The following is a 26560-nucleotide window of genomic DNA, read 5'->3' as shown; positions in this document are numbered from 1 at the left end:
CAGTTTTTCAAATAGCGTTTTAACTTTTCACTTTTAAAAAGCAACTTCCCCAGCAAATTAATTTAGTTACTGCTGCAGAATTTACAACAATTTACAACATGAAGAGTTCTGTCTTTTATTTCATGATAAAACTGATTTTAAACTCTTTCTGTGTTACTCTCTCACTCTCCAGATTGTGTCAGCGGTGCAGTATTGCCATCAAAAGTGTATAGTACACAGAGACCTCAAGGTGAGAACACACCCATAGATGGATGATCCCCCCTCTAGTTCTCTCTCTCTGTTTACCCACCCCCATCCACTCTTTCTTTGAATGAGCAGCAATCACAATCATAGCTCTTTAGGTTAAATGCCCACAGCTATGCATATAAATATGCAACTCTTTTCACTTGTATGTCTTTGTTTGTCTTTAATTGGGTTGTTCTGTTCTGTCTTAATCTCTGTCTCAAGTCTTCAATTGACAATATTTGGTGCCAAAAATACCAGTACAACACACACTCGCAGCTCCAGTGGTTCCAGATCATTTTGGTTCATAGTATTATTCAGGGAAATCCTCTTATTGTGCCAGCAAATAGATTTCCTCATCAAAGGTGTTTTGGGCTTTTTAAGAAACATTTTTTGCTTTGACCATGGTCAAAAGCAGATATTGATCTTTGTCTTTTACAAAGAGGGCTTTGTGGGAAATTAGGGATCCCTGGAGGGCATGCAGTTTTCATTATTTTAATGTGTAGCATCCTGCACGTTATAGTAATTGCTCCAGATCTGGGAGTTGTGATGTATAGTTTGCACAGATTTTACTGTGGTGGGTCATATGCTGCAAGTGCACGTTTTGATGAGCCAGCATTTCACTGCAAATCTTGATTTGCACTCTATCCAAAAATGAAAATGACAGCATGTCTGCAGTTATGTTCAATAAAAATTTGATCCTCCTTTATTTACTTCAGAGGTTGCTCATTTTTTTTTTTTTTTTACTCAAGTGTTCAATTTGTTAATTGGCCATGGATAATTAAGTCTGCAGGCAAAACATAAAAAGCCAATGTCTAAGTATTTCTTTAGTCCAAGTCTGAAGATGATGTCAGTGTTGTTTTTAGTTTGGACTCACACATACACACATACAGAAGCTGCAGCGTATTCAGAGCAAGTGAAAAGGAGAGATCACCTGTTGCTAGGCAACCTCCACCTCTTTGCTCACTGGCTCATTTCAAGCTTAGAGAGACACACACGCACACACACACGCGCGCACAGAGAGACACACACAGACACAGAGGAATAAACTGTGGTAGCTCACTCTGCCCATTGTGTGCTTCTTGTAGGCCCCAGGTCATTACACTGAAACCCCCTTTATTATGCCAGTTTTTTTCCCTGAGTGAGGTGTATGACTGACTGACTGACTGTCTGTAGCGAGGTTGAATGTCATGCTCATTTGCATATCACAGAATTGCTGCAACTCTGTCACTGGGTGTCAGGTTGGCTTAAAGTGTTTTGCCACAAACTTTGTATAGCTGTGAAAGAAGTGTAGTTAAACATTTCAGTACATTACACAAAGCATGTAATCCAGTAAAGCATTATGTTTAATTTCTTGGCACACTTGACATTAAGAGACAAATTCCAGCACATTAATAATCCTGCATCTCTTTTTCCTTGTTTCCCACCACATCCTGCTGCTCGCTACCTCATAATTATGTCTTTATTTCTGTCTCTTTCCTCTCTCCCACACTCTGTCTGTCTGCAGGCGGAGAACCTTCTGCTGGACGCAGACATGAACATCAAGATAGCGGATTTTGGCTTCAGTAATGAGTTCACTCTGGGGAACAAGCTGGACACGTTCTGTGGCTCCCCACCCTACGCAGCACCAGAGCTCTTCCAGGGCAAAAAGTACGACGGCCCTGAGGTGGATGTCTGGAGCCTGGGGGTCATCCTCTACACACTGGTCAGCGGCTCACTGCCCTTTGATGGACAGAACCTCAAGGTCAGGAAGAGGAGAAAGTGTTTGAAGCACATTACATAAGCAGATGTCTGTATTCTGTGGGTGGTTATAGTATTTGTCATACTGGTTTCTGTTCTCTCTGCCTTGTAGAATGCAGAAACTGCACTGATCTCACTGAAGTGATTAAATGCCAATCCAAGCACTTTGTTTTTTTAATGGGTTTTTGTGGTGTGATACACTACAAACCTGGAACTTTCCTAAGTTTAATGAGGAATCTGCGAACTATACTTATTCACACCACCTGTCGCACTGTGATTTCAGTTGGGACCCACATGACTCACTCTGAAAATGCAGACACATTTGGGTGGGCGATATGACATTGAATGTGGTAATATTGATATTGACATGGCTGTGAAACACCATCTAGTCTTGTAGAAAATGTATTTGCACAATCTCCTACTGTGTCAAGTTCTGTTTAGCACCTACATTACTGGTTTTACTATTTGTTTAACAGATAGCCTTGCTGTCTGGTTATTTCATTCTGTTGTTCTCTGGTGAGGTTGGAGCTATAATTTACTGTATTACTTTATCAGCTGGTAAACTGACAAAAAGTAGTGTAGCTCAAGCATCAATGTTTCAGCAAGATTGTTTCAAGATTAATCAGAAATGTTGGTTTGACTCAGTTTTGCTATTTCATAGATTTTTATGTACTATCAGTGTCTCCAGCTTCTTGTGAGCCATTGTTTTGCAATACAATTGTGTTGATATTTGTCACTGCACTTTCCCACAATTTTTCCACCTAATGTTGAATGTATTGAACTGGAGTGCCACAAACAGTGGCCACAATTTCACATAAAAAAAAAACTTTACTAGCATAATGTGAAATAAACTCTTGAATAGCTGCTGGAATCTTACTAGTTTCTGAATGGGAATATGGTATTTATGATTTTAAAAAATTACTTATCTTTTAGGGGCATTACCGCAGCTTGACCCTTTGGAGCCACATCAGCTTGAAATAGACTGTAGTATCCACACACAAATATGAAACAGATTTCTTTTGCATTTTAATGCATTAAAAAATGCCAAAAGTTCATGGTTTCAGCCATTCTTCTGCTTACCTTTTACGACTCCTGACGTTTTGAGACCAGTAGTTCGTGTGCATTTAATGCTTTATATTTTGAGGCTGCTGTTGATTTCGAATGTCTTTTTCTCATCTTCAGGAACTGAGAGAACGTGTGCTGCGTGGTAAATACAGGATCCCCTTCTACATGTCAACCGACTGTGAGAACTTGCTCAAGAAGTTCCTCATCCTAAACCCCTCCAAAAGAGGCAGCCTCGAGGTACACACATGCTCTAACTCACATACGCAAAACACAAGTTACTGATATTAGCCCTACCTCCACCAGTTTGGTTGACCTGTAAGCACTGATATATCTTGAATATAGTATAGGTTAAGGGGTATTTAGCTAAAGTTGTGAGAGGTCCAGGAAGTCAACCTCCTACCTTGGCTGAGGTCCAAACTATTAGATACTGATAAATAGGGGCTCATGGCTTTCACCAAACTAAAGAAATCTGTTCAGTTACCATTCTTACTAAACAAAGTATTACATTTTCTCAGTTTTGCAGTAACATGTTTTTGACATGACATAAATAATCTTTAAATACCCACAATGTATCTGATTTTGAGCCCTGCTCTCTTCTGTCCTCCAGGTTGCTTTGATAAAGATACAATATCATAAATTAACTCTGGCCATCGCTGTATCAGTTGAAAAGCGCCTTTAATAACAAAAGGAAGTGGCAGTGTTATCTTTAAATCTGGTATTATTTCCTACTTGCTCCCCCTCATCTTCTTTGATTAAAAATAAAACAATTAATTTACAGAATGATCAACACCATTTGCTAAATTAGAAAAAAAATTATGTTTTCAGAATACAGCCTACTGAAAATTTTGTGCTATTTTGAAAGCTACTGGATGAGATTGTTTAATAAACCAGGATGGCAACTTGAATAATTAAGTGGCTTGTAATCTCAAAGCTTTTTCTTAATGGTTTCACACTGTGGTTTTCTAGCATTATAAAATGGAGCTAAGTTTAGTTAAATCGATTTTAAATGACTATGAATAAACCCTTAAGTTAGGTTGCAGCAATGGGCAAAATTGCTTATAACACAGACATCACAAAAGCTATGATGTGTCAACAGGATTCAACGTAGTTTAAATTGATAAATACCACCCTGGCCCTGTGTTGCGACTATAATCAATTATTCTGTTATGGTTAAATTAAATTGAATAAATCACAACTGCCAATAGGCCGATCGTGTATGTTTTCTTTTTTGTTTGTTTGTTTGCTTTTTCTCTCTCTCTCTCTCTTTACCCCTCCTCCATTTTCCCCTCTGGATTTTGACTGGTCAATCATTGTGTCCCTGATATAGTTCTGCTTACTATTTACATTTATTCTCATAAAAAACAATTAACTGTGTTTTATTTAAGTGGATGAAACATTAACCAAATTCACCTTACTTTTTTAATAATATTTAGACTTGATTTTGTAAAACATCCAGTCAGTTCACTAATAAACAATGCGATTGGTTTCATCTGTGCTTGTTTGACCAGCTATATGTGATTTTCATTCTTGTTGTTGTTTTTAGTTGATAGTAAAATGCATTTTAAAGAGCATAATTAATACTTGTTAGCTTGGGAGTCATAAACAACTGAATTTGTTTCCATTGGTGCTGGCTTAACAATGCTGAATGGGGAAAATATTACCAAGTAATACAGCAGGACAACGAAGAATCAGGATTTGTTGTTTGTGCTGCTTCAGCACATTTACATTGACATTTGAGAACATGCTGTAATTTTTGTTTGATAATTTTTTTTTTTTTTTTTTTTTTTTTTTTTTTTTTTTTGTTGTTGTTCAACCTGTCAGACGTTAAATCAGCGCCGTAAAAACACTAATAAGAAACCCTAGGCTGTAGTGTTAGAATTTATTTCAGTGACTGTTTTAATTTACACTTACTCCAGTGCTTGTGTATTTGGATCAGAAGTATAGATCTCATGGACTCAGGCTGATTACATTTGTACCTGAACAAAAAAACAGCTTAATGTGCATAATCAACATCCATGCTTATGTGTATGACAACACCCTTGTAAACAAAACAGCTCATCTTTGACCTTGTTTTCAACATACTAATAGTCTGAAATGTCACACCCATGGTTATGATTTAGTAACTCATTGACACTTAAAGCACCTGGATACACCTGTGTGCAAAAAACACCTTAAACAAAATAAATAACAGATTAATAGTTGACTTTCCACTTCTTTTCTTTTTGCTTCTCTTCCCTTTACTTTTTACCTTTATTGTCTTTGACGTCTCATGTCTTCCTGTATCTGTCTGACTTGCTCCCAGCAGCAGATAATGAGGGACCGGTGGATGAATGTGGGCTATGAAGAGGATGAACTCAAACCCTACATTGAACCCCAGCCAGACTATAAGGACCCCAGGAGGACAGGTAGGCACAAGAAAAGAAAGAAAGAAAGGGAGAAGAAACGAGTACAAAATATTTTTTTTTACATTTATTTAAAAAAAAAAAAAAAAAAAAATATATATATATATATATATATATATATACACACACACACACACACACACACACACACACACTTACAAATACCTTTTTCCCACTCTCATGGGACAGTAATTTATCCTTTTGAGAATTATGCTCATGCAGTCAAGTTTTGCTGTGTTTGTGCAGACATCATGCTGCAGATGGGATTCTCTCAGGAGGAGATCCAGGACTCACTGGTGAACCAGAAGTACAATGATGTAATGGCTACATACCTGCTACTGGACTATAGGAACTCTGAGGTACACCTTTTCCCTTCCTCTCATACTCAGTCATAACTCCTACGAGTTGCCCTTTTAACCAAAGGGAACAGCCATGGAATTTCCTATCTCACATATCATTAAATAACTACATAAACATAAATACATTTATGGCATCATAATGTCCATATATAATAAACTGACCTAATCTTGTTAGTTTATCACTAAAAATTCCTATAAACAGACGAAACAGGTGGCAAATTAAAATCAGAAGAAAAATAAAGTGCATTTTAAAACTCTATGCCATCATTATCACCACCAGAACATCATCGGCTGTGGTGGAGAGTTAAACACGTGGGTCCAAAGTCTCTCCCAACTGGGTTCACATATGGTCACTGTGAAGGCCATGGCATATGGCCCTCATTATTTTGACACACATCAAACAATTCAGTGATCCTTTGTATCTTATGGGGGCGCAGTTATCTTGAAAGAGACCAGATCAGGATAGAAATATATAGGATAAAAGATGAGCAGCCTTGCCACCATAACAGAGCCACTAGATTCCTTCACTGTAGGGGAACCATCCCAAAATGGTCTCCTGGTGTGTACCACACATTGAAGTGCCAACTTGTAGACAGTTTGATGGAAGATGACTCATCAGGCCATATCAACTCTCTTTAGATTAGTCTAAAGTTTATTTGTCCATTTAACTGGGGATTGCATTGCAGCAAAGTTCCTCCCTGTGACTGTGGACATACTGTTCAATGTTGACAGTCTAATCTCTTCAAATCTTATGTAAAGATTTGCCACCCTTTACTTTCTTATTGAAACACCACCCAGGTCAACAGTTGTTGTGACAAAGTCTGTGAAAGTGACTTCAGAATCAACCGACCCAGTTCAGGATTTTATACCTGCCACAGAGTGTGACTTGTTAGCTGCAAAATTATTTTGTGCAGAACACAAAGGATCTGTGTTCATTATGTTTTTCCCTCTTTTATTCCAGTTTATTCTTAATTTCTTTCTGGTCTGTATATTCTTCATAAAGGCATTAGAAAAGTTTCTGTTAACACGTTTGAGTTTTCTCGTAACAGTTCAAAGCTATAATAAAAATAATTTTTATCTGTTGAATTTGCTGAACTCCCAGCACAGTCTCTGTATCTGCTGCGATGGAACGATTGTTGACAGCTGTCTTTAAAATTTTTTCTTCCACAGCTGGATGAAGGTTGCATCAAGCCTCGGCCAGGAAGTGATGTAAGCAACATAAACGCCCCTTCCCCGCCTCATAAGGTACAATGACAACACATACTGTCTTCTGCTGACAGATAATGAGGTCTCCAAAGTCCCGCCAGCAATACAAGTATATTTCCTTGACCCCATTTTTTTCACATAAAAATACATTAGGAATCTATTATGATAATGTTATGCTTTTTGAATTTTGGACTGTAGACTAACATACATGGGAACCACAGGAACCAATACCTTCCAAGATGTTTGGATCTTGCAGTATCATTGGTTAAATATATAAAACAGCTCTATCCCCAGGATGATAGGCTGTAAACATAGCTCTTGGTGTCCAAGAGCTATGTTTATGAGACATAAACATGAGTTTATGAGAGTAAAACACTGTGACATAAAGAATGCCCCACTGACATGTGTCCGTCTTGCCCCTCTAAGGTACAGCGCAGTGTGTCGTCCAACCAGAAGCCTCAGAACCGCAGAACAACTGACCAGGGTGAGATTGGTGTGTGTGTTTGAGGGGAAGGGGAGATACTGGTGTAGGGAGAGGAAAATGTGGAGATTAGGTTTGATGACACCTTTGGTCATGTTGTGAAAATAGAGTGGACAGAAAGGAAGATGACACTAGGTCATCTCCAGTCTGCTCTATCCAGACTGGATAGAGCAGAATATCCAGTCCATTCTACTCTAGGTAGAGCAGAATGGACTGGATATATATATATTTGAATAATTGACAAAGAAAGAAAGTTGAACTAAATGATGGAGAAAGGGGAGGGACTCAAAGGAAAATGAAATGGACTTGACTAGAGGGATGGAAGAAAATATTGTGTCAAAGAAAACCAGAAAGAGTGAGGGGAAAAGAAGCTGTCAAAGGTTCTGGCACAGCCACCAATAGTGTTTCTGATCCCCCGGTTTTTTTTGTTTGTTTGTTTGGTTTTTTTTTAAGGCTCTTATTCTAAGAGAGGGGGTCAAGGAGACAACCGGACTCCAGTGGAGGATTCTGGGAGGAAGGGTTCATCAGGCAGCTCCACTACCAAGGTGCCAGCCAGCCCTCTTGTCTCCTCTGACCGCAAGAAGAGTGCCACACCCTCCACTGTAAGCTCAAACGCCCGCTACTACTAATAAAATTACCAAACTCAGACAGATTAACAAAATCAAATAAAAGACACACTTTGTTCATAGTGAATAAACAACTGTGTGAGGGTAGATAAACACAACTTCTAGACTAAAGCCCTTTCTCATGATAGACATGTACGCTTGCCATAGTACTACAGGTGCTCCTCATTAAACAGAGGATGACTTTACTAAGTGTGACAGTGAGCCAACATAGCCAGTTGTAAGACCCTTAAACTAGAGAGCAAAGATTGATTTGTCTCCTATGAAAACTGCTTTTCCAGTGTCACTGAGCTCCATCATCCCCTCTGTTGCCGCAATGCACAAACCCCCACATTTGTATTATAAATTGTTAAATTATAGAATTATATAATTGTTACATTGTTCAACTTTTCTACAGAAAACGTGTTTTCTGATTGTTATATCTTTCAAACTGATGTTCACATACATAGAGGGGTTTTCACCAAAGGTATCTTAAACATTTCCCAGCACTCTCTGTGCTGGTACAAACTGCTGGATTGCCATCACTCTCATTTTCCTGTTAGGTTTGTTGTGCCTTTTGGGGCAGGAACAACATCATCATTTTTTATTAGTATGTAGACTGTTTGACCGCGGTTTATCTGTCAGGTAATGGAAAACATCCTTGCAGGTGTGCAAGGATACTTGAAATGACAGACCAGAAATCCTGAGGTAGGAATTAAATGTGCAGAGTCTGACAAACTCCAAAAAAATGAATTTATTACAGTCAATACTCCAAGGCATAATATGATGAGGATTGCTGAATTTTAGGCAATTGAAGCCACTCTTCCTTACTGATTGCGTAGCTTGCTCAAAGCTGTTTTAGGAATAATTGGTCGACTTTTCATTTTTCCATCTTTTGTCTACTGCACGGATCTGTCTACGTCTGTTCCATCGATCTTCCATCATTTCCATATTTTTCTCATTTTTTGCCCCTCTCCCTTCAGAATAGCATCCTGTCCACCAGTACTGGGCGCAGTCGGAACTCACCTCTGACTGAGAGAGCCACGCTGAGCCAGGGCATCCAGAACGGCAAGGACAGGTACTAACATAACATATAAAAGACATACATCCCTCTTAAAGGAGAAATGTTTAGAAAAGACAATGACGACATGCAGTTATGCATGTCACATATACACTTTTTCTCTAATCCTCGACAACCCCATAAGTTGTTCTGAGGCAGCGCTGCATCTTAACTAAAACACACTTAATACAAACACACTCATTATGGTTTGTGAATGAAGCAGTCCCACAGCTGTCTCAGGGACTGAATCCCAGACCTTGGCTGGTCCTGTCCAGAGCTTTGCCAGCTGGCTCAGGGAGGCCCACAGCCTTCCCCCAGGGTGGGGTGAGCCCTCCTGCACAAGGAAATCAGGCTCTCTTGGGTATTTAGGCCAAACCTCCAGAAGATTACAGATTATCCGAGATGGTCTGATGGAAACCTGCCAGTCAGAGCGTAGCCGAGTTCGATGGTCATGCACACCAACATTCTCATGTCCTGGATGACAAGATGACACATAGTGACTCTAATATTGTTCTTCAATCTCTAACCTTCTTCAATCCTTTCTCTTCTGTTAATAGTTTTCTTCTCTTTATAAAAATACACATGAAGTTTCTGTCCAAATTTAACCCATTGATAAGGGCAAGAAGTTGAAAGTGCAAAGTTCAGCTTTGATCCAAAACTGTAAATAATCCTATACTAATAATAAAAACAGAGTTTTTGTGTTTTGATTAGGTAAAATAAATTATACAGATGAGCCCACTGGGTTTAACCAAAGTCTAGCTCCTTTCTTTTCTTATTTTCCCTAACTGATTTAAAATTGCACTGTAATATTCCCTTCCTTTTCCCTCTCTCATTTTATCCCTCCCAAAAGTGATTATTCCTTCCAGCTCACCTTTCTTCCTTTGCCACATTAAACAACTTCTACCAGGGACAAAAAGTCCTTTGGGCACATTACTTGATTGTGCACTTTCTGTCTTTATTTTCGGAACACACCTCCACACGTTACTTTCCGCTGTCGTTTTAAGCCATCTGTGCTGTTGAATTCGTCGACCGGGAGTACAAACACCTCAAGCGTATCCACACAACTACCCGCACCTCAGTCATGCTTCAACCAGCCATATGCTTTGTGTGCTTTTATCAAAAGGATTCAGCATTATACCAAACCATAATCCCTACTATGATGCAGTGGTCATTGCCATACTGCTCTATTTGTTCATGTATCAGTCTCAAATGGCCCCTTTGTGGCCAGTTTCATCCTATCTAAAATAAGTTAATTGTGTCCATTTTTAGTTTCTAATCATGCAAATTCTGCTATCTATTCCTAAACAGTGCATGGTGACAAAGTGGTCATTTGAGACAGCATTGCCTTTTTACTACTGTGGGTCTGTCATAGCCATGATAAGCTTTGCTAACTTAGTTGTTGTCATCTGCTTTGGTTTTTTTTTTTTTTTTGTTTGTTTTTTTAAACGTTACTTTTTTTTTATCATCATTAATGCTTTGAAGTTTGGGCTTTTGTACTTGTTACACCCTTTCCCCTCCCCAGTTCTTTTTCCCTCTCTAATTTTCTTTGTTTGGTCTTCTCTTATGTGCATCTGAGCTCTTGTCCCTCTGCGTCTTAAGTAACTCACATTCTCTTGGGAAGTCCTCTCTTTCCTATGTCCAGCTTCTTGTCTTTATATTAATCTTTCTTCTTTTTTCCCCCATTCTCTAAAGAGATTACGAAGACTTGTGATGGAATATTAACTCTATATGGTCTCTTTACTTGGCTCTTAATAGGCTTACACATACACAAAAATAGCTGCACACAGACTCCGGCTCGACTCATACATTGACACACAAGCTTAAACATACATCCCAAACATGCACACACGCTTGCTACACACTGGGTTATCCAATGAATGCTGTTATTTTTCCATCACTAGTCTGGCTAATCCCTGTTAAGAGAGAGTGTGTGTTTTTCTCTCAGCTATGTGTTTGTTTTCTTTATAATTAGCTGCAGTTTGGTTGACCTCTATAAATGTCCCTCTCTCCCTCATTGCTCATTTGTCTGCCTCTCTTCAGCTATCGCTCTCTGTGGTACCATTCTTCCCTGTCTCTTACTGTTTGTTTCTTTTGTGTGGAAAAAGTCAAGTTCGAGCTGCCAGTAATGGGCAGCACTTTGTAGCTTGAACCCTGATTGGGAGAGGCTGATGAAAATTAAGTGTTTTGCTCAAGTAAAACAAATAATATTTGTTCCCGATATAGTTAAGATTGTGTGGAAAAAGACGAAGGCTTGAAAAGGAGAAGTGAGGAATTTTACAGAAAGAAGTGGTAAGAGTGGCCAAACCAATCAAACCACAAACTCAGAAGTCAGAGTGATCATTCCATAATAAAATAGCTTTGTTCACAAAGTGTGCTTGTCTATATGGAAAATCAACATGACGGGGGTTTAAACTACAGCTAGCATTTAATAAGAGCAGCAAGTTTTTTTTTTTTTTTTTTTTTTTTTTTTTTTTTTGCCGCTCAATTTCTTTGCCTTTTTAATCGATTATATATTTGGTCTAAGACTGGATAAAAGCCTCTCACCTTCGTTTTGCCTCAGGATGCCTCTTAACGTTTAATTTTTTTTGCAACTAACAGTGCAAATAAGCCACAATTTCCTTTTTAAACCAGAAGCTCAACAGTTTGATTTTGTTTGTAGCTTCCTTCTCAAGAGCAGATGAGAAATAGAGATACAATAGCAGCAACACAAATGATCAAAAACCATGCAATTGTTCAGGCACGGGCAGAATAAAAAATGTGAAAGCAATGACTCATGTAGAATATTTTTCCAAAGGCTTCACAGTAGATAAAACAAGACATGAAAGATATAAAACATTTTGTAAAATAGGAAGGTATTTTTAAAAGCAACAAATAATTGTGGCAGAAGTAAATTTTAATTAATAGGCTATAAACTGTATTTTTACTATCCAGCATACAGACCTTAAGTAGAAGTGCATTAACTCAACAGTTGAATATAACTGTCCCATAACTTAATGTTGTACCTTCATTACCATTTTCTGCCTTACTTTATCCACTGTATATGTTTTCAGTCTGTCCCAACAGATTACTGTGTGTCCAAGTTGGTTGTCCTTTTTGCTCTGCCTTTTGTGTAAAACAAATATATGAAAAGATGAATTCCCAGGAACACGTTCAATCTATCTTTTAACCACAATGGAGCAATTTTCAGCAGCAGCAAAAAAGACCAACTTGTCTTCTTTGTTCATATCTTTCTGTTGTTTGTCTCTGTCTTTATTTCTGCTTTTCTTTCTAGTATTTCTACTCTCTCTGCTCCCCACCCCACCCCAATCCCTAGTGTGTTCAATAAGTGCTGCTTCTAACCATGCTCCACCTCACCTCTCCGCCCACCCACACACAAACCCCGCCCACCTGTGTGTGCATGTGTGTTTGTGTTGTGTTCTGGTACGTATGGTGTGTTTTTCCTGTGTTATGCATGTTTGTTGGTGTGTTTACAAACGTGTGCGTGTGCGTGTGTTGGGCGGGGCACTCCTCTTCCCCCCTCCTCCCTCCCTCCCTCCCAGCCTAAACACTCCGGGCTCCCGTGCCTCTACTGCCTCGGCCGCTGCCGTCCTCTCCTCCTCCTCCTCCTCCTCCTCGCGTACCCGCCACCACAAGTCCCTGTCCTCCTCCAATCATCCATGCCCCTCTGACCTACACGCACCACGGCCCAGGCAAGTTTCACACTCTCTTCATCTCCTTCTCACACACACACACACACAAATCCACATCTAACAGCCCCCTCAACATATATCACTTTCCTTTGCACTGACCACCATCTGGCCCACACTGGACAAAGAGGAAAAAGGTGTAGAAGTGATTATTGCCTCTGAAACTCTGCACCCTGTCATATTGAAGGGAGGCCAACCAGGGGGAAAAACAGCTCTTTGATGGTCACCTTTTAATCACACAGTGACAAATCCTAGCACACAGCATTAAACTGTGTTGTCAATATTTTGATCACAAAATTGTGAAAGCAGAGATTTTTTTCCCTGTTTCCTGGATTTGTTTTACTGAACACAGTTCTTCCCGACGACCACCTCATGCCACTGCACGCAAACATACAAATGCACAGATCCTTTAAAATAAGCAAAGATCATGTATACCCCCAATTTATGTAATTTAAGTATTTTCTTTAATCTCAAAATTTAAAGGAAATGAAATCACTTGCTACAGACTTAAATTTAACTCTAACCCTAACCCAATTTATTTACAAGGTTAAGAACTATCTGAATTTGAAATTTTTATTAAAGTATAATCTGGAAAGAGTATATACTTGTTTCCCCTTTTTTATTATTTGGCATTTGAGTAGCTTGAATGTCGTCATTTTTTTTGGAGCAAACATTCAACACAAGATTACATTAGCTAAAGTAGATATTGGTCAGAAAATTGAAAGTTAAACTTGTTGTTGTACCTTTTCCTTCACCAATCACAGTCACATTTACCCCATGGACCGTCAACGAAGAGTGCTTGAGAACAAGATAAGCAGGTTTTCAACTCTACTAAAGCTATGACGCAAAAACAAATTCAGGGAAGAGATGTGGCGTGTATGATCCAGCAGAGTGTACACTGACTACCTCTGGTAACTACAAAGCACCAAAGAGAAAGTATTGTTGTTCAGAATACTGTAGAATATTTCTTCCTTTCAGGTGCTTTTTAACATCACAAAATATCCATCTGAAATGTGTTGATATCAAGTGTCTTAATCCAAAAAAAATGTATTCCTTAGATATGTGAACATCAGGTAAAGAGGGCAAATCATCTCCTTAATAACTGTGTTGCTGTATAAAAATTCTTCCCTGAGCCTCACTTGGCTTCCTAGTTTGAGACAGTGCTCTGTAATGTTAGTCTGGATCATTGGAAAACAATGCCTATAAAAGTGCATGCGCTCCAGGGAGAATCGGGCAAAAAAGATGCAATAGTTTTGATGCAGAATCTGTTACATGCCCTCTTTAGATTTGTCCTTCACTTGGTTTTCTGTCATGGATTTGTTGACAGTGGGGTTTTCCCTGGCTGGGACAAGTGGATTTCTGTACTGTGTTAGGGATGCCAGGTCCATTTTTAGTGTTCCCACAGGCTCTATTTTTTGTTCTCCTAGGTTATTAATCGGTCCTTCTATGTGCTCTGTAAACCCCCCTCAGTTATGAGGTTGCCTGGGAAAACCCTGTCTTTGTTACGCGTTAACTGTACCGTGATAGGTCTGGTTAAATGAATGAAATGGAGTGTGCCTTGTTGGTCATCTGTGTGAGCTATGTAGTTGTGTATTTGCTATCTGTGTGCTTTGTTGGTGTGTATGTGTTTCTTACTTTGTTTGCTTGTTCTCCTGTTGTGTTGTGTTGTCCTGTTGTGTGTTGTCTGACTGTGTCTATCTCAGTGCCTTCTTTGATATTGTGAGTTTTAGTCCACTGCCTTCCCCTGCTAGCCATGTGTCACAATAGAGGGTGACAGGTCTTTGAATATGCTCCTCTTAAATGCTCTTTGAGGCTGGGACTCATATGCCACTTGCTCAGTTAGAGACCCCTTTACCCCCTTTTGTGACAACTGTCTAGCAAAATAAACCCTACAAATGTCAGGCTAAAATTTCAGCAAATCAAATGTCAAGGTGGGCCTGGGTTTATGTGGCTTCGTTTGCTCTATGTTGAAGTCTTGTTCTGTTGCATGCGTCGTTCAGCAGTGAGCTTGGGCTGTTCAGAACCTGGTTGGGAACGCTGGAGAGAAGGTACCACTCCCATTTACATAGACTGTACCCTCAGTGAGGAATAGGCACATTTTTATCAGAACATAGTCTGTGTCCTTATCTCCTATTCATTCCTGATTCATCCAGCTACCCCCAAAGCCCCCCTCTGAAAAACTGAAATACAATTATTTGAGTATGGTTTAAAGAATAAAGCCATGGTGCAGATAGACTGCTCCACATTTCTATAGAGCAGTTAAGTTAACTAAGTGAGCCTATTGTGACAATACAGACACTTTAGTCTGTATCTACCTGACATAACTTTAGATGTTTAAACTCTGTGACCTCGCCTCACTTCCAGTCTCTTTGCCAATGAAAATCTTTCACGTTATATATACTTGTAATATTACTCTCTTCATCTCAGCAATCTGTACTTGGTCCCTGTCACTCAGCCTGATCCAGCCTTTCTTTTCATGTGTTTTCATAGATGGGCTCTGTGTGTGTAGGTGCGTGCACGCACCTGTCTTGCCAAGTAAATTTGAGCATAACCACACAGAATTAGAGGATGTGCTCAATCTGTTCATCACACAGCTATACAGCTGAGACTTATGTGTTTTGTTCTTTTTATATTCAGTGTGTTAGCGATCCACACAGGATCTTGTTTGCACCTGTACCAATACAGCACTGTGGATGATGGCCATCTCAGCAATGTGCACAAAAAAACTATTTATTTTTAATGCAAACAATTAAAGATTGTTTCAAAGTGGTAATATAATTATTTAACAATCAGTCAGTTATTTTATAATGTAATAATATAATGGATATATAATGGTATATGGTATATAATGTAATTATAATGTAATTTGATCAGGAATTTGGTTACATTTTTAGGGAAACTAATAGGAGGATTGTCGTTAATTCATAGGCATTAATTTGTAATCTTACACTTATTAACAGCTGTTCTATCAGATGTCATCCATTGAGGATGAGATTGAGTAAATGTGACCTGCGCATAAAGCTTCAATGTTGCTATTCATGTATCTATGCCCTTTGCAGACCTCTACAATGAATTTCCTTGTGTTCACTTGTTTACTTATTCCTGTTTCACCTGTCTTCTCTTTCTTTGTTTGTCCTTATGCCGTTTCCGTTTGTTGTGACAGTGATCTGGTGCAGGTGTGCTACCGTCACACACTGGCATGGAACATGCACCAACACGAGCTCACGAAAAAATTCAAGCTTTTAGCTCACTGAATAGTAATAGTGTGCAAGTGTCATTTTCTGTATGAGTTGGAGAGAAAGAGGGAGGGAGGTTTGTAATGTATTGCCCCAAGGCCAAAGTAAAGAGGATTAACTGTGTGAATCTGCACTTGTGTGTGTGCATGTGTCACCGACCTGATGTGGTCCCAAATAATAAGTTGCCGGACTTTGGGGATTAACAGAAACATCAGGACGAGTAGAGGTTGAAAAGACATAGATACTTGTATGACCTTAAACTGAAGTAAATTGCACTAAAGAGAAAGTGTTTCTCTTTTATTAGTGCTTGTCTAACTGTGTTCTCACTCTGCCCTGATTTTATGCCTTTTGTCATCTTCTCTCTCTATTTCACTCCTGTCACCTCCTACAACTAACATGGTTAATCTCCCTCTTGCTTTCATTCCTTTTTCATCCTGTCCTTCCTCCTTCATGCTTTCTTTATTTCTTCTTTCGTCTCTTGTCCCATCTCTGTCATCCTGAGTTCTTCTTCATTTGCACCACCTCTTCGCTGCCTCTCCTTTTATCACACCTTCCAACCTTTTACATCTCCAATTTTTTCTCACCTCTTTCTTCTTCTCCACATCAACCTCTCTGCTCATCTACTCCCTCTTTATCATATTTTCTTAACCATCCCTTTCTCCCTTTACTCCCTCTTCTATCTTTTACAATTCTCCTCTGTAGTGCCCCACCTCAGCGGGCGCCCGGTGCCTCCCCCTCTGCCCACAACATCAGCAGCGCCACTGTGTCAGACCGTACCAACTTCTCCAGAGGGGTGGGCATTCGCAGCACCTTCCATGCTGGCCAGCAGCGAGGTGCCCGGGACCAGCAAGGCTCTGCATATCCTGGTGGGCCTGCTTCCCCATCGCTGTCGCACGGCAACAGCCAGGCCCGGAGGACTCATGGTGCTACCGGGATTTTCAGCAAGTTCACATCCAAGTTTGTACGCAGGTGAGTGGTAAAAAGGAGAGGAGCTGGAGTATGGGAAAATCGTTAAAATTGTTCAGATTATATTTTCTGCTTACAGTGTCAGAGCAGAGACAGGAAGTAATGAATCTGGAGGGGATATGGGACAGAAGAAGCTTGTACTTTTCTAAATGAATAGCAGTTGCGATAGCAACTGTTCTATTTATTGCCCAGCTACTTTGTAGCTCCAGTTCAATTTGAAGCTTTTTCTGAATATTGAGGTTTCAGCTCCAAGGAGAAAATGACTGGGTTTACATTACAAGTCATTTCATGTGTTCATTTCCTCTCAGCAATGTTATACTCAATGTCCATGTCATCACTGGTTTTCAGACTTTTTTTTTTAAAGGGGCTGATCTCACTCTCATGCCTATCACTAAATTGTTGCTGATCTGTAACTGTGCTGAGAGTAGAAAGGGAGAGGAAGGGAAAAGCTGTGTCTGCTCTGTAATTTTGTTTTGAGTTGTGGTGACTGAGGAGTAATTTTGGTTTTTCTACGTCTGGCCCAGTTTTATCTTACTCTCCTAGTGCAGGTTGCAGGGTTTAAACTACTCTCATGGCCCCCCCCACAGTATCTATGTCTTATGAGAAATGGAGATATTACATATACATATTGTAGAAAACATCATTCGAGAAATACTTGAGAGTAATAAAAGAACTCTCTGAAGCTGATATCTTAGTCTTACCAAGGGAATTATGGTAAGAATGCCACAAAAATCAATTCAGATATCATTCCGTAAATAATTGTTTTACCCAAATCGTGAGTGAAGGATAATCAACTTCTCACATAGTCAGTTTGAGTGAGTAGATGAGAAGCAGCAGGCATATCATTATCATAGGCAACAGTCAGACTGACAGAAGAGGAGGTGACAGGAAGTAAGGGCGGTAGGAAGGCCCAAAAAAAAAAAGGCCCATATTTGCAAGCAATGAGAGGACGAGAAGCAGAGAGCTCGTAAGGTTGAGAGTTTTGTCTTAGCACCTGCCTCTAACCCCAGAGGCTCATTGTGAAAACAGCTGCTGAAATGTGTGCAAGAAAGGGACAGTGTGTTGTATTTTTGGTGGTTTAGTTAAACAAAACACCAACCAAGTGCCTTGCCTGAATGTGCGTGTGTGTGTGTGTGTCTGAGTGGAAGAGGCAGAGGTCCAGGCACAGCCACTCTCCAGGCCTCCCACTCAGATACTGTAGCTCTGTGGCGGCAGTATCCATGGTTACACCCAACATATCATTTTTCCCTCAACTATAAATACCCTAGTGGGGACACCTTGACATGCATGCACATGTGCGCGCTGACACAAACACACGCACACAAACACTGAACTTGGCATGCTGGTAGGAAGTAGAGGTGGTGGAGATGAGAGAATGTTTTGCATTTGTTCAGTGACTGTGCCTACACACAAACACACACACACATTCAGTGAAGTTGTATATCTTATTAGCATATCATATAGCTTCACCATTGCGCTTTGCTTTGCTTGGTGTGGACACCATTCTTCAAATGCAAGTGTGTGTTAAAGAGAGTGACGTTTCATTGTGTAAAAGATTAAGTTCTTGCCTAACCTGTGCTTTCTCATTTAAAATGTTTCTCTGTCTGTGTACAAGGTGGGTTTCTTTCACCCTAAAAAAAAATCTTAATCATGTTTGAGCTGTTTACTTCACAAGCACTTCTTTTCAGGATCAGCTAGAACAGCTCTGTTTGTGGAGGAGCACTTCATTTCATGTAGGGGGTGCTTCAGACCCGAGTCTCTTAATGGGATTTTCCCACAGAGCCCATTAAATCCCCCTAAGGTGTTCTAGTGTATATTTAATAATGTTCTGATATTCGCCCCAGTAATCCCCACATTTAAACATATTGAGACTAAAAGTTGATGCAACTGCTAATCTTTTTGTGTTCAATGTTGGTTTGTGCCTTCTGCTTCAGTCCCAAGTGAGCCTGGTTCATGTTGGAGTTTTTTTGACAGTTTGAAATTTGCTTCTCAGCGGGTCGTTTGTCTTTTACAGGAAAGTCGTAAATATATAAGTTTTATACATAAGTTTTTTTTTTTTCTCTTTCTTTCTTTATCCCTCTGTTTTTGTAGAAATCTCTCGTTCAGGTTTCCAAGAAGGTAGGCAACACCCCCAACGTTAAATATAACCCCTTGGTATATATATATACACGTATATTCTCTTCTTCATATATATTTTACATATATATATATATTATATATATATTCCTCCCCTTTTGGTGTTTTGTGCAGCTTTTTGTTGAAATCTTCCTTTTGTGCCTTGAGCCTTATCTTTTCTCCTTTTTTTTCTGTGGTTGGCCTTTTTTTTTGAGCCTTCTGGTTTTGATTGCCGTGTTTTGGCCCACTTATTTTATTTATTCGTTTATTGACTAACTTCCCCCCTCACCCACTCACTCATTTAACACACTCACTCCATCATCATGCAGCACAATAATACCTCAACCATTTTCGTCTCCGTCCCTCCATTGTCCCTCCCTATCACCCCTTTCTAATTCCCAGCCCCCTTTTTCCATTTATTCACCAGGTAGTGCGTGTGAGCTCATCTCCCCACTGTAGCATCCTAGATCTAGGTCGAGTCGTAATGGTGCAATCAATCAAACTACTCCTGAAACTCTCAACGGTTTCAGATTCAGGGAATGTCCAATAATGTCTCCAAAGCTTGAACATAACTTAGGTCACGGTTAAAATGTCATCCCAATGGCCAAACTCCCATATTCATTTTCTAATGTTCTTAAGCATATGATAGATTAGAGGCACAAGCAAAGGAAACGCAAAAAGAAACCTTTTTATTTCAGTCTAATTGAGTAACTTCATCCAGTCTAATGTTGCTAACCATCATTCCTGCTAATGTCACTTATCAAACCATCCCCTCTTTCACATTCACCAGTCGGGTCTCAGAAATTGAAAGTTGTACTTTTAGTTATCTCATTGTGAAAATGTCTGTAAATTAAACAGGGAAGGTAGTGAGTTGTGTCAAAATAAGTCCCTGGCTGCAGTTGGTAGTTGTGGATGGAGGTAGAGGAGTAGAGGACCCAGGAGGGACGGAGCTGCAGTGTTTCTCAGGCTGCACCTTTTTCTGGAGGCTGCACTCTTCCTTTCTGTCATTGCTCTGTTCTCATTCTGGCACTGGCTCTAACAGCAGCAACAGAACTGGATGGCTTTGACCTACTCTGGCTGGAAAAGACCTTTTGTGCTGTGAACACAGACACACAGATCACACAGATCACACATGTGCGGATATATGCATATTTGCATTGATGTACCCAGATATTTGCATAATGACACAGTCTTTGCTCCATACTCATGTAGATTATTTTCACTGGATGCAGAGGCTAAACACACGTTAACACATTTTATATTTATACATTTGAACACATTTCACACCCACATTTGTCTCACACACTTGCTTTTGAGTGTGTTGGCTGCTTCTTCCCAGCAGGTAGAGCGATTTCCTTTAATCTGGACCTTTGCTCCACCTAATGGTAGGAAGTTGTAATACCACTGTAATATTATTCTGTTTGTCAACACGTCATGACACCTTTAGGATGTGTAAAGATTCTCATACATCATTTAATTTGAAAATGACAGAGAACTGAATGTTTGTGAATTTGGTACAGGTAGGTTATTACAGTTAAAAAGAAGTAGATTCGACAGGGCCCCATATAAAGTGGGCTGTGCATGTAAGGTATTAGAGATCAAATAATCATCTTGTTCTTCCTTGATGTCACAGAGAGCCCCTCGCCCCACACCCCCTCCTCGGGGGGCCATTCTCCATCCCTACGTAATTAACTGAATCAAAATGGAAATGCAAAATGGCATGAATGGTTTTCATCATTATTCTCCTGTTTATCTCTGTTTTATCATTTAAGAAAGCCTGGCTATAACTTCTTTCCACTTCTCACACTGGTCATCTGGTCATGTTCTGATTTAACCATGTTTCTGTTACAGGAGGAATTTTCATGATATTTTGTTTATTTTGTCCATTCATTTATTTATCTTTTTTCCCCATTCAGCATATAACAGAAATGAGCCCTTTACCCTCTAGAGAATGACTTCAATACCATAAACTGTTGACTTTCTCATGTGTGTTCATTTATATCCAAAGTCTGCATGTGCTTTGTGGTCGCCTGTCTTTGTGTTTCTATGTTGTTGTTTGCTTGTCTTGCTTCCTTTTGTCTTTGTGTTTAACGTCTGCTGGTATGGAAGAGAATATTTGTTATTTGTATTATACAGGCTATAGTTAAAGTACTGTTAAAACAGTGTGTGTCTGTGCGTGTATTAAACAGTTCATGTGGACGTCCAGTGTTACTAATAACAGTTTTAACACTTCAGCCACAGGACCCACCCTCACCATGCTGACCATTCTGTTCCAATCCATTCCAACATGGTCCATTTCACATTTGGTTTTCATTTCATTTTGTTGGACTACAGCCTGATCTGTTCCAGCCATTCTACACAGTTCTTATGGAGGAATTTAATAGTTCTCTAAAATGAACCACAAAATTTTGAACTTTGACCAGTTAATTTACTTGAGGCTGCTCTGCTCTGTTTATCACTCGTTTCTTCACCACCTTATTGTAACTTCAACTGGGAACACAGCTCCACAGGAAGTTAACGAAGTTAAATAAGGTTGCACCACACACACCTGTTCTTAGAATGGTGGAGGTTAGTTGTTGCGACATATTTACACCTGCTACTTCGGGTGTGACTGAGGATGTGTTAAAGGAGCTGTTTGGATGTTTTGCTGCTGCTACGTAGCTAATATTAACTTTGCACACCAGCCTAGAGGAAACCATGAGTTCAGGATGAAACTTCATTCCTTTATTTGGCAACATCTCTCCAGAGATGGGAAGCAACATAATTGCTAACCAGCTAGCCTTGCCCATCCCATCACTTTGGAAAATGACTAGTAAATCAAACTTCACACACAAAGTGGACAGTAATGGTGATGGATATACAAACAGCTGGGTCAGCTTCTTCGCTTGCCTGTTCAAAGCATCTGGCCGTTTGCTGGTGGAACTATGAGAAAATTGCTGCAAACAGTGGAGTGACATTAGTGGCTGGATTGGAACAGTTAGAGGCATGGCGAGCAGGGGGACTGTGTTCAGCCCCCCCCCCCAAAAAAAAAACAAAGACTAAACTTGTGTTGATTTTTTTCGAGGAGTCCGTATGAGGGAGAGGGTCGGGATGAGGGGAGCAGGTGAGATTACAGAACAGCTTGAAAAACTGAAAACCTCCCTACAAACCCCTAGGCTCTGCCAAACCGCCTGCCAATCAGTAGACTGGAGCCAACCAGTAGATGATCTGAGCTTGTGAATGGCTGGGAGAGGGGGGTGGAGCTGGGATGGGTAATTGGTTGGTGGTGGTGGTAATAGCTAACCAATCAGGGGGTGCGAGATAAGCAGCGAATGATCGCATCCCAGAGAGGGAGTGATGGTGTGGAGGATGACCTGCATGAAGAGGTGTGTGTGTGTGTGAGAGGGCATGTGTGGATGAAAGTGGGGAAATCAGAATTGAAGTACCCAAATGTGTTTGTGTGTAAGTACACATAAAATGCTCACAGACACACACACACACACAATTTGATACACATGTTTGGCATCTAACCAGTGCACACACAAACACACACGGGTACTGAAATTTTATTTATTTTTCTTGCTTTTTGTCTTCATTCAGTTCCACAACCTCATCCTCTTTCTCTGCCCCCGCCCCCACCCCGTCTCTTTTCTTGTACCATTTCGAAATAATTCTCACTTTTCCTAAATTTCTCTTTCCCCTTCCCTCTGTCCCCCCTTTTTCTCTTCCTACTATCTCCTCCCCCCCGTCTCTTTCACTGTGATCCCCTCCACTTCTTTTCCTCTTCCACCTTCACTCAGGTCCATGCTGAGCAGTACGGTGGACAAGTCAGAAAAGACGTCCGGCGGTGTTCTGTCCTCTTCTTCCAATAACGATGAGAACAACTCCTCACCAGGATCTGGAAACACTGGTAGGTCATGAGATGCCTTCAGTGTTTTAAATCGCCCTTTAATATCCATATTAATATTTCAGCTCCTGCTATTTTCCGTGCAGTTCTCCCTCCCATCTCTTTATTGCTCATCTTTGACCCCCATTTCGCCTCATCCTCTCCAGGCGGCACTGGGACCCCTCCAGCCATCGCCAGCCAGAAGGACTCGGCCAAGCCACGCTCGTTGCGCTTCACCTGGTCCATGAAGACCACATCGTCCATGGAGCCTATGGAGATGATGCGTGAGATCCGCAAGGTGCTCGACTCCAACAGCTGCGAATACGAGCTCCGCGAGCGCTACATGCTGCTCTGTGTCTCGGGCAACCCGGCGCGTGACGACTTCGTCCAGTGGGAGATGGAGGTCTGCAAGCTGCCGCGGCTCTCTCTCAATGGTGTGCGTTTCAAGCGGATCTCGGGCACATCCATAGCCTTCAAGAACATTGCCTCAAAGATTGCCAATGAGCTCAAACTGTGAGTTTGGAGGAGCAGTGAGGAGAGATGAGTTTAAAGGTCGGAGGAGGAGGTGGAGGGATGATAGCGAGGATGAAGATATTGATGTAGTTAAGTTGAGAATGCGCTGGAGGTCAGGAGGTAAGCTAAAGGGTGGGATCACTTAAAAAAATAACACACTTATGTGGACACAGGTCTGATGTAGGGCTACTGGTTCTCTGTGACTAGAAAAAGTTTCTTTTCTAGAAGTTTTGTTCCTTAAGTTCTTGAGGCCCTGAGAGTAGAAACTCTGAGTTGTGAAGTACTTACAGACCAAGGTCTCCTCTCTCCCTGCCGAGCTTTTTTTTTTTTTTTTCTCCACCCCCTCACGTTCTACTTAGACGTTCCAAACTTCTGCATGTCCTATCTGCTCTCTGTTTTTTAGGAGTCACACTTTGATCACTTTGACCACTCCTGTCACTTCTTCCTGCTATTTATTCCGTTTCTCTACGCGGTTCTGCGACCAGGTCCTTTTGGGATGGGTGGGGGGGGGGGCACTTGGTGAAAATGAGAGTTGGATTGAGGACAATGAAAGTGGAGGAAGGCTGAAAAAAGTGTTCTACATTCTCTTTGAATGGTTGACAGGAAGTTTGAAGCCTTATTTAACTGCAAAACTCAAAGAATTTCTCCTGATTGTTGAACTGAACGGACTCCACCAGAGCCACATCAGAGCCCCGACACATGTGCACACACAACGCCTACACTTACACACCTACAAATGGATTCTCAATGGATGGACTCTGCTGTTGTCAGTTAACGGGCCCCCTCTGCCCTCCACCTGCCCACCCAAACCTCCCCTCCTGCCCCGAAATCCTCCCTCCCTCCTCCCCTCACATGGACACATACACACTGACACTCTTCACCTTCCGTTCTTCCTCTGATTTCAGACTGAATTCAGCACAAACACATCCATCTTTCATTTCATCACTCCCTCTTCCTTCCTCATTTTTAATTTCTCTCGCACCATCAGGTCCGAGGAGGCCAGTTAGACTTGATTTCATCATTGACAGTATGGGCTGAAACTTTTAGCCCGTATTTTTTCTTCTTTTCTTTCTTTCTTTCTTTCTTTTTTTTATTTGAGTTTCTTCTTATTTTATGGCTTTTAAAAGAGTTGTGCACTGGAAAAGAGGGGATTACTGGGACCTGGGGAGGGAAGGACAGCTCATGGACGGGGTTGTTGATGGATTACATGTTGCCTTTCTTTGAAAATTTAAATTTGGGGCTCCTTTTTGTTGCATAAATCAGCACACAAAAGCTCCAATAGGTTCATGTGTTTTCTTTAATGTTGGACTCACTTCGGTTGGCTTCATGCCTTCATATCTAGATGGTCAGCCCTGAACAGACGCATTTTTGTTGTTTTCATTTCTTAAATTTGCCCTTCCCATCAAACACACAACAAAGGTGTCATTGGAGTATGTACCAAACAGTATATGTGTGAGTGTGTGAATGTGTGTGTGTGTATGAGAGAAGTAATTATAAAAGATCACTGGAAAAAAAAAAAAAGCAAAACAAAAAGAATTGACGACAACGAATGGTGAATTGTTTTCTTCTGCTAGTTTTGATTTGATAATATATTTTTGTGTCGTTGATCATTTTGGGTTTGTACAGATTAGGATTTTTTTTATTATTTTTTTCCCCCTGCGGTGGGGGGGGGGGTCATGTCAGATCATATCATTGCTGCCTTTTCAGTGTCGTGCACCTTTAACACACACACATACACACATACATTTAACATCCAAACAAAGTTCAAACTCAGTGTTTCACTTTCAACACAAGCCCCCTGAGATGTAGGAGTTCTCCATGTATTTAATGATGATGGTGGTGGTGACAACTACTGCTCCTTCATTTTCTTTTTCATGTCTTTTAGTTTTGCAAGATTTTTTTTCCCCCTATTTGTTTGTTTGTTTGTTTTTTTTTAATGGCCTTAATGGTCCAGAACAGCTTGGAGAAGAGACAGAAAGCAGGAAAGACTTCTTTGTCTAAACATTTTCCATAACAGAGCACATATTGGCGTTTAAAACCACAAACCAGAAGAAGTCAATTCCTTTTCTCTCTCTCTCTCTTTGTGTATTCGATCCTCCAGTTTGTAGAATCAAGAGAAAAGACACGTGCACAGAGTTGGGTTGGGTTGGATTTTGGGGGGGGGGGCACGACTGAGTCCTGTCAGCTGGTTGTATCTAACTGAACACTTTTCTTTCTCTCACAATGACACACTGTCATTTTTTTCTTTCAGTTTGTAATATGTCAGATTTTTCTTTCAAAGTTGATCATTGTATTAAGGTGCTGGGTATTGGATTCTAATTATTATTCTGGCTGTTGCTGTTATATTATCTCTTTCAGGGTTGATTTTATTTTACATTATTTCATTTTACATTGCTGTAATTTACATTGATTTTAAATGTGTTTTGAGCAAACTGTAACTGTAGTGGTGGGTTTTTGGGGTTGGGAGGGGTGATCAACTCCTGAAAAATGTATTATTTGTTTGTTTTCTTTTGTGCAAAGACAAAATTATGAAAAATTACAATGATAGTAATAAAAACAATGATATGATAGTGTGACTATAATCCATGGTATGAACAGTTAAGACTGTTGCAGGACTGGCTGTAGATGGATCCACGTTTGGAGAGGCCATTTTACCTTTTTTGCTGTTGCAGTATTTGAAGTTCAAGTTGATTGGAAAACAGACTTTTCCAAAGCAGCTCACCAAATTAGACCTTAATACTCACCTTTGTAGTTGTTCTGGAGCTTTCACTCATATCACATGATTTTCAGCAGCAGATGTTCATTTGATGGAACAGAAAGCTTTGTGTCAGCTCTTTACCCATCAGTCCCATGAAAGGGCATGTTTCTCTCAGCCTGTGCTTGTTTTATAATGAAGGTGAAATATTTGGATCAGCTGTTGCCTCAGACCGACACAAGGGGGAGCTGTGGGAGAAAATCTGTGCAGCTTGGAGTAAGATTCTCCAGGTCTGCTTTTAGGAGTTGTGTATTCCACGTTTTGTGTTTTCCAGTGACAGGATTTCT

General features: G+C 40.4%; 1 protein-coding gene across 11 annotated transcripts in view; it reads left to right on the top strand.

Moving 5' to 3' along the window:
* mark2b (MAP/microtubule affinity-regulating kinase 2b) overlaps positions 1 to 25075 on the top strand; it is a 44000-nt gene extending 18925 nt beyond the window's left edge. Inside the window, exons 7-21 of one of the 11 annotated variants that reach the window (XM_029526267.1) lie at positions 173 to 229; positions 1730 to 1966; positions 3145 to 3264; positions 5333 to 5432; positions 5676 to 5788; positions 6959 to 7033; positions 7421 to 7478; positions 7929 to 8077; positions 9061 to 9155; positions 12677 to 12826; positions 16762 to 17028; positions 19117 to 19143; positions 22205 to 22243; positions 22920 to 23029; positions 23173 to 25075. In XM_029526267.1, the coding sequence (XP_029382127.1) occupies positions 173 to 229; positions 1730 to 1966; positions 3145 to 3264; positions 5333 to 5432; positions 5676 to 5788; positions 6959 to 7033; positions 7421 to 7478; positions 7929 to 8077; positions 9061 to 9155; positions 12677 to 12826; positions 16762 to 17028; positions 19117 to 19143; positions 22205 to 22243; positions 22920 to 23029; positions 23173 to 23522 (1947 nt within the window). In that variant the 3' untranslated portion in view covers positions 23523 to 25075. Of the gene's footprint in view, positions 1 to 172; positions 230 to 1729; positions 1967 to 3144; positions 3265 to 5329; positions 5433 to 5675; positions 5789 to 6958; positions 7034 to 7420; positions 7479 to 7928; positions 8078 to 9060; positions 9156 to 12676; positions 12827 to 16761; positions 17029 to 19116; positions 19144 to 22204; positions 22244 to 22919; positions 23030 to 23172 lie in introns of all 11 variants that reach the window. The other 10 variants (XM_029526271.1, XM_029526268.1, XM_029526266.1 and 7 more) reach the window with 10 other exon arrangements.
* Positions 25076 to 26560: the final 1485 nt, after the last annotated feature.

Source organism: Echeneis naucrates, chromosome 18, assembly GCF_900963305.1.
Source record: "Echeneis naucrates chromosome 18, fEcheNa1.1, whole genome shotgun sequence".
Taxonomy (NCBI): Eukaryota; Metazoa; Chordata; class Actinopteri; order Carangiformes; family Echeneidae; genus Echeneis; species Echeneis naucrates.
The sequence above is the reverse complement of the archived record's forward strand: the minus strand, read 5'-3'. Positions and strand labels throughout refer to the sequence as shown.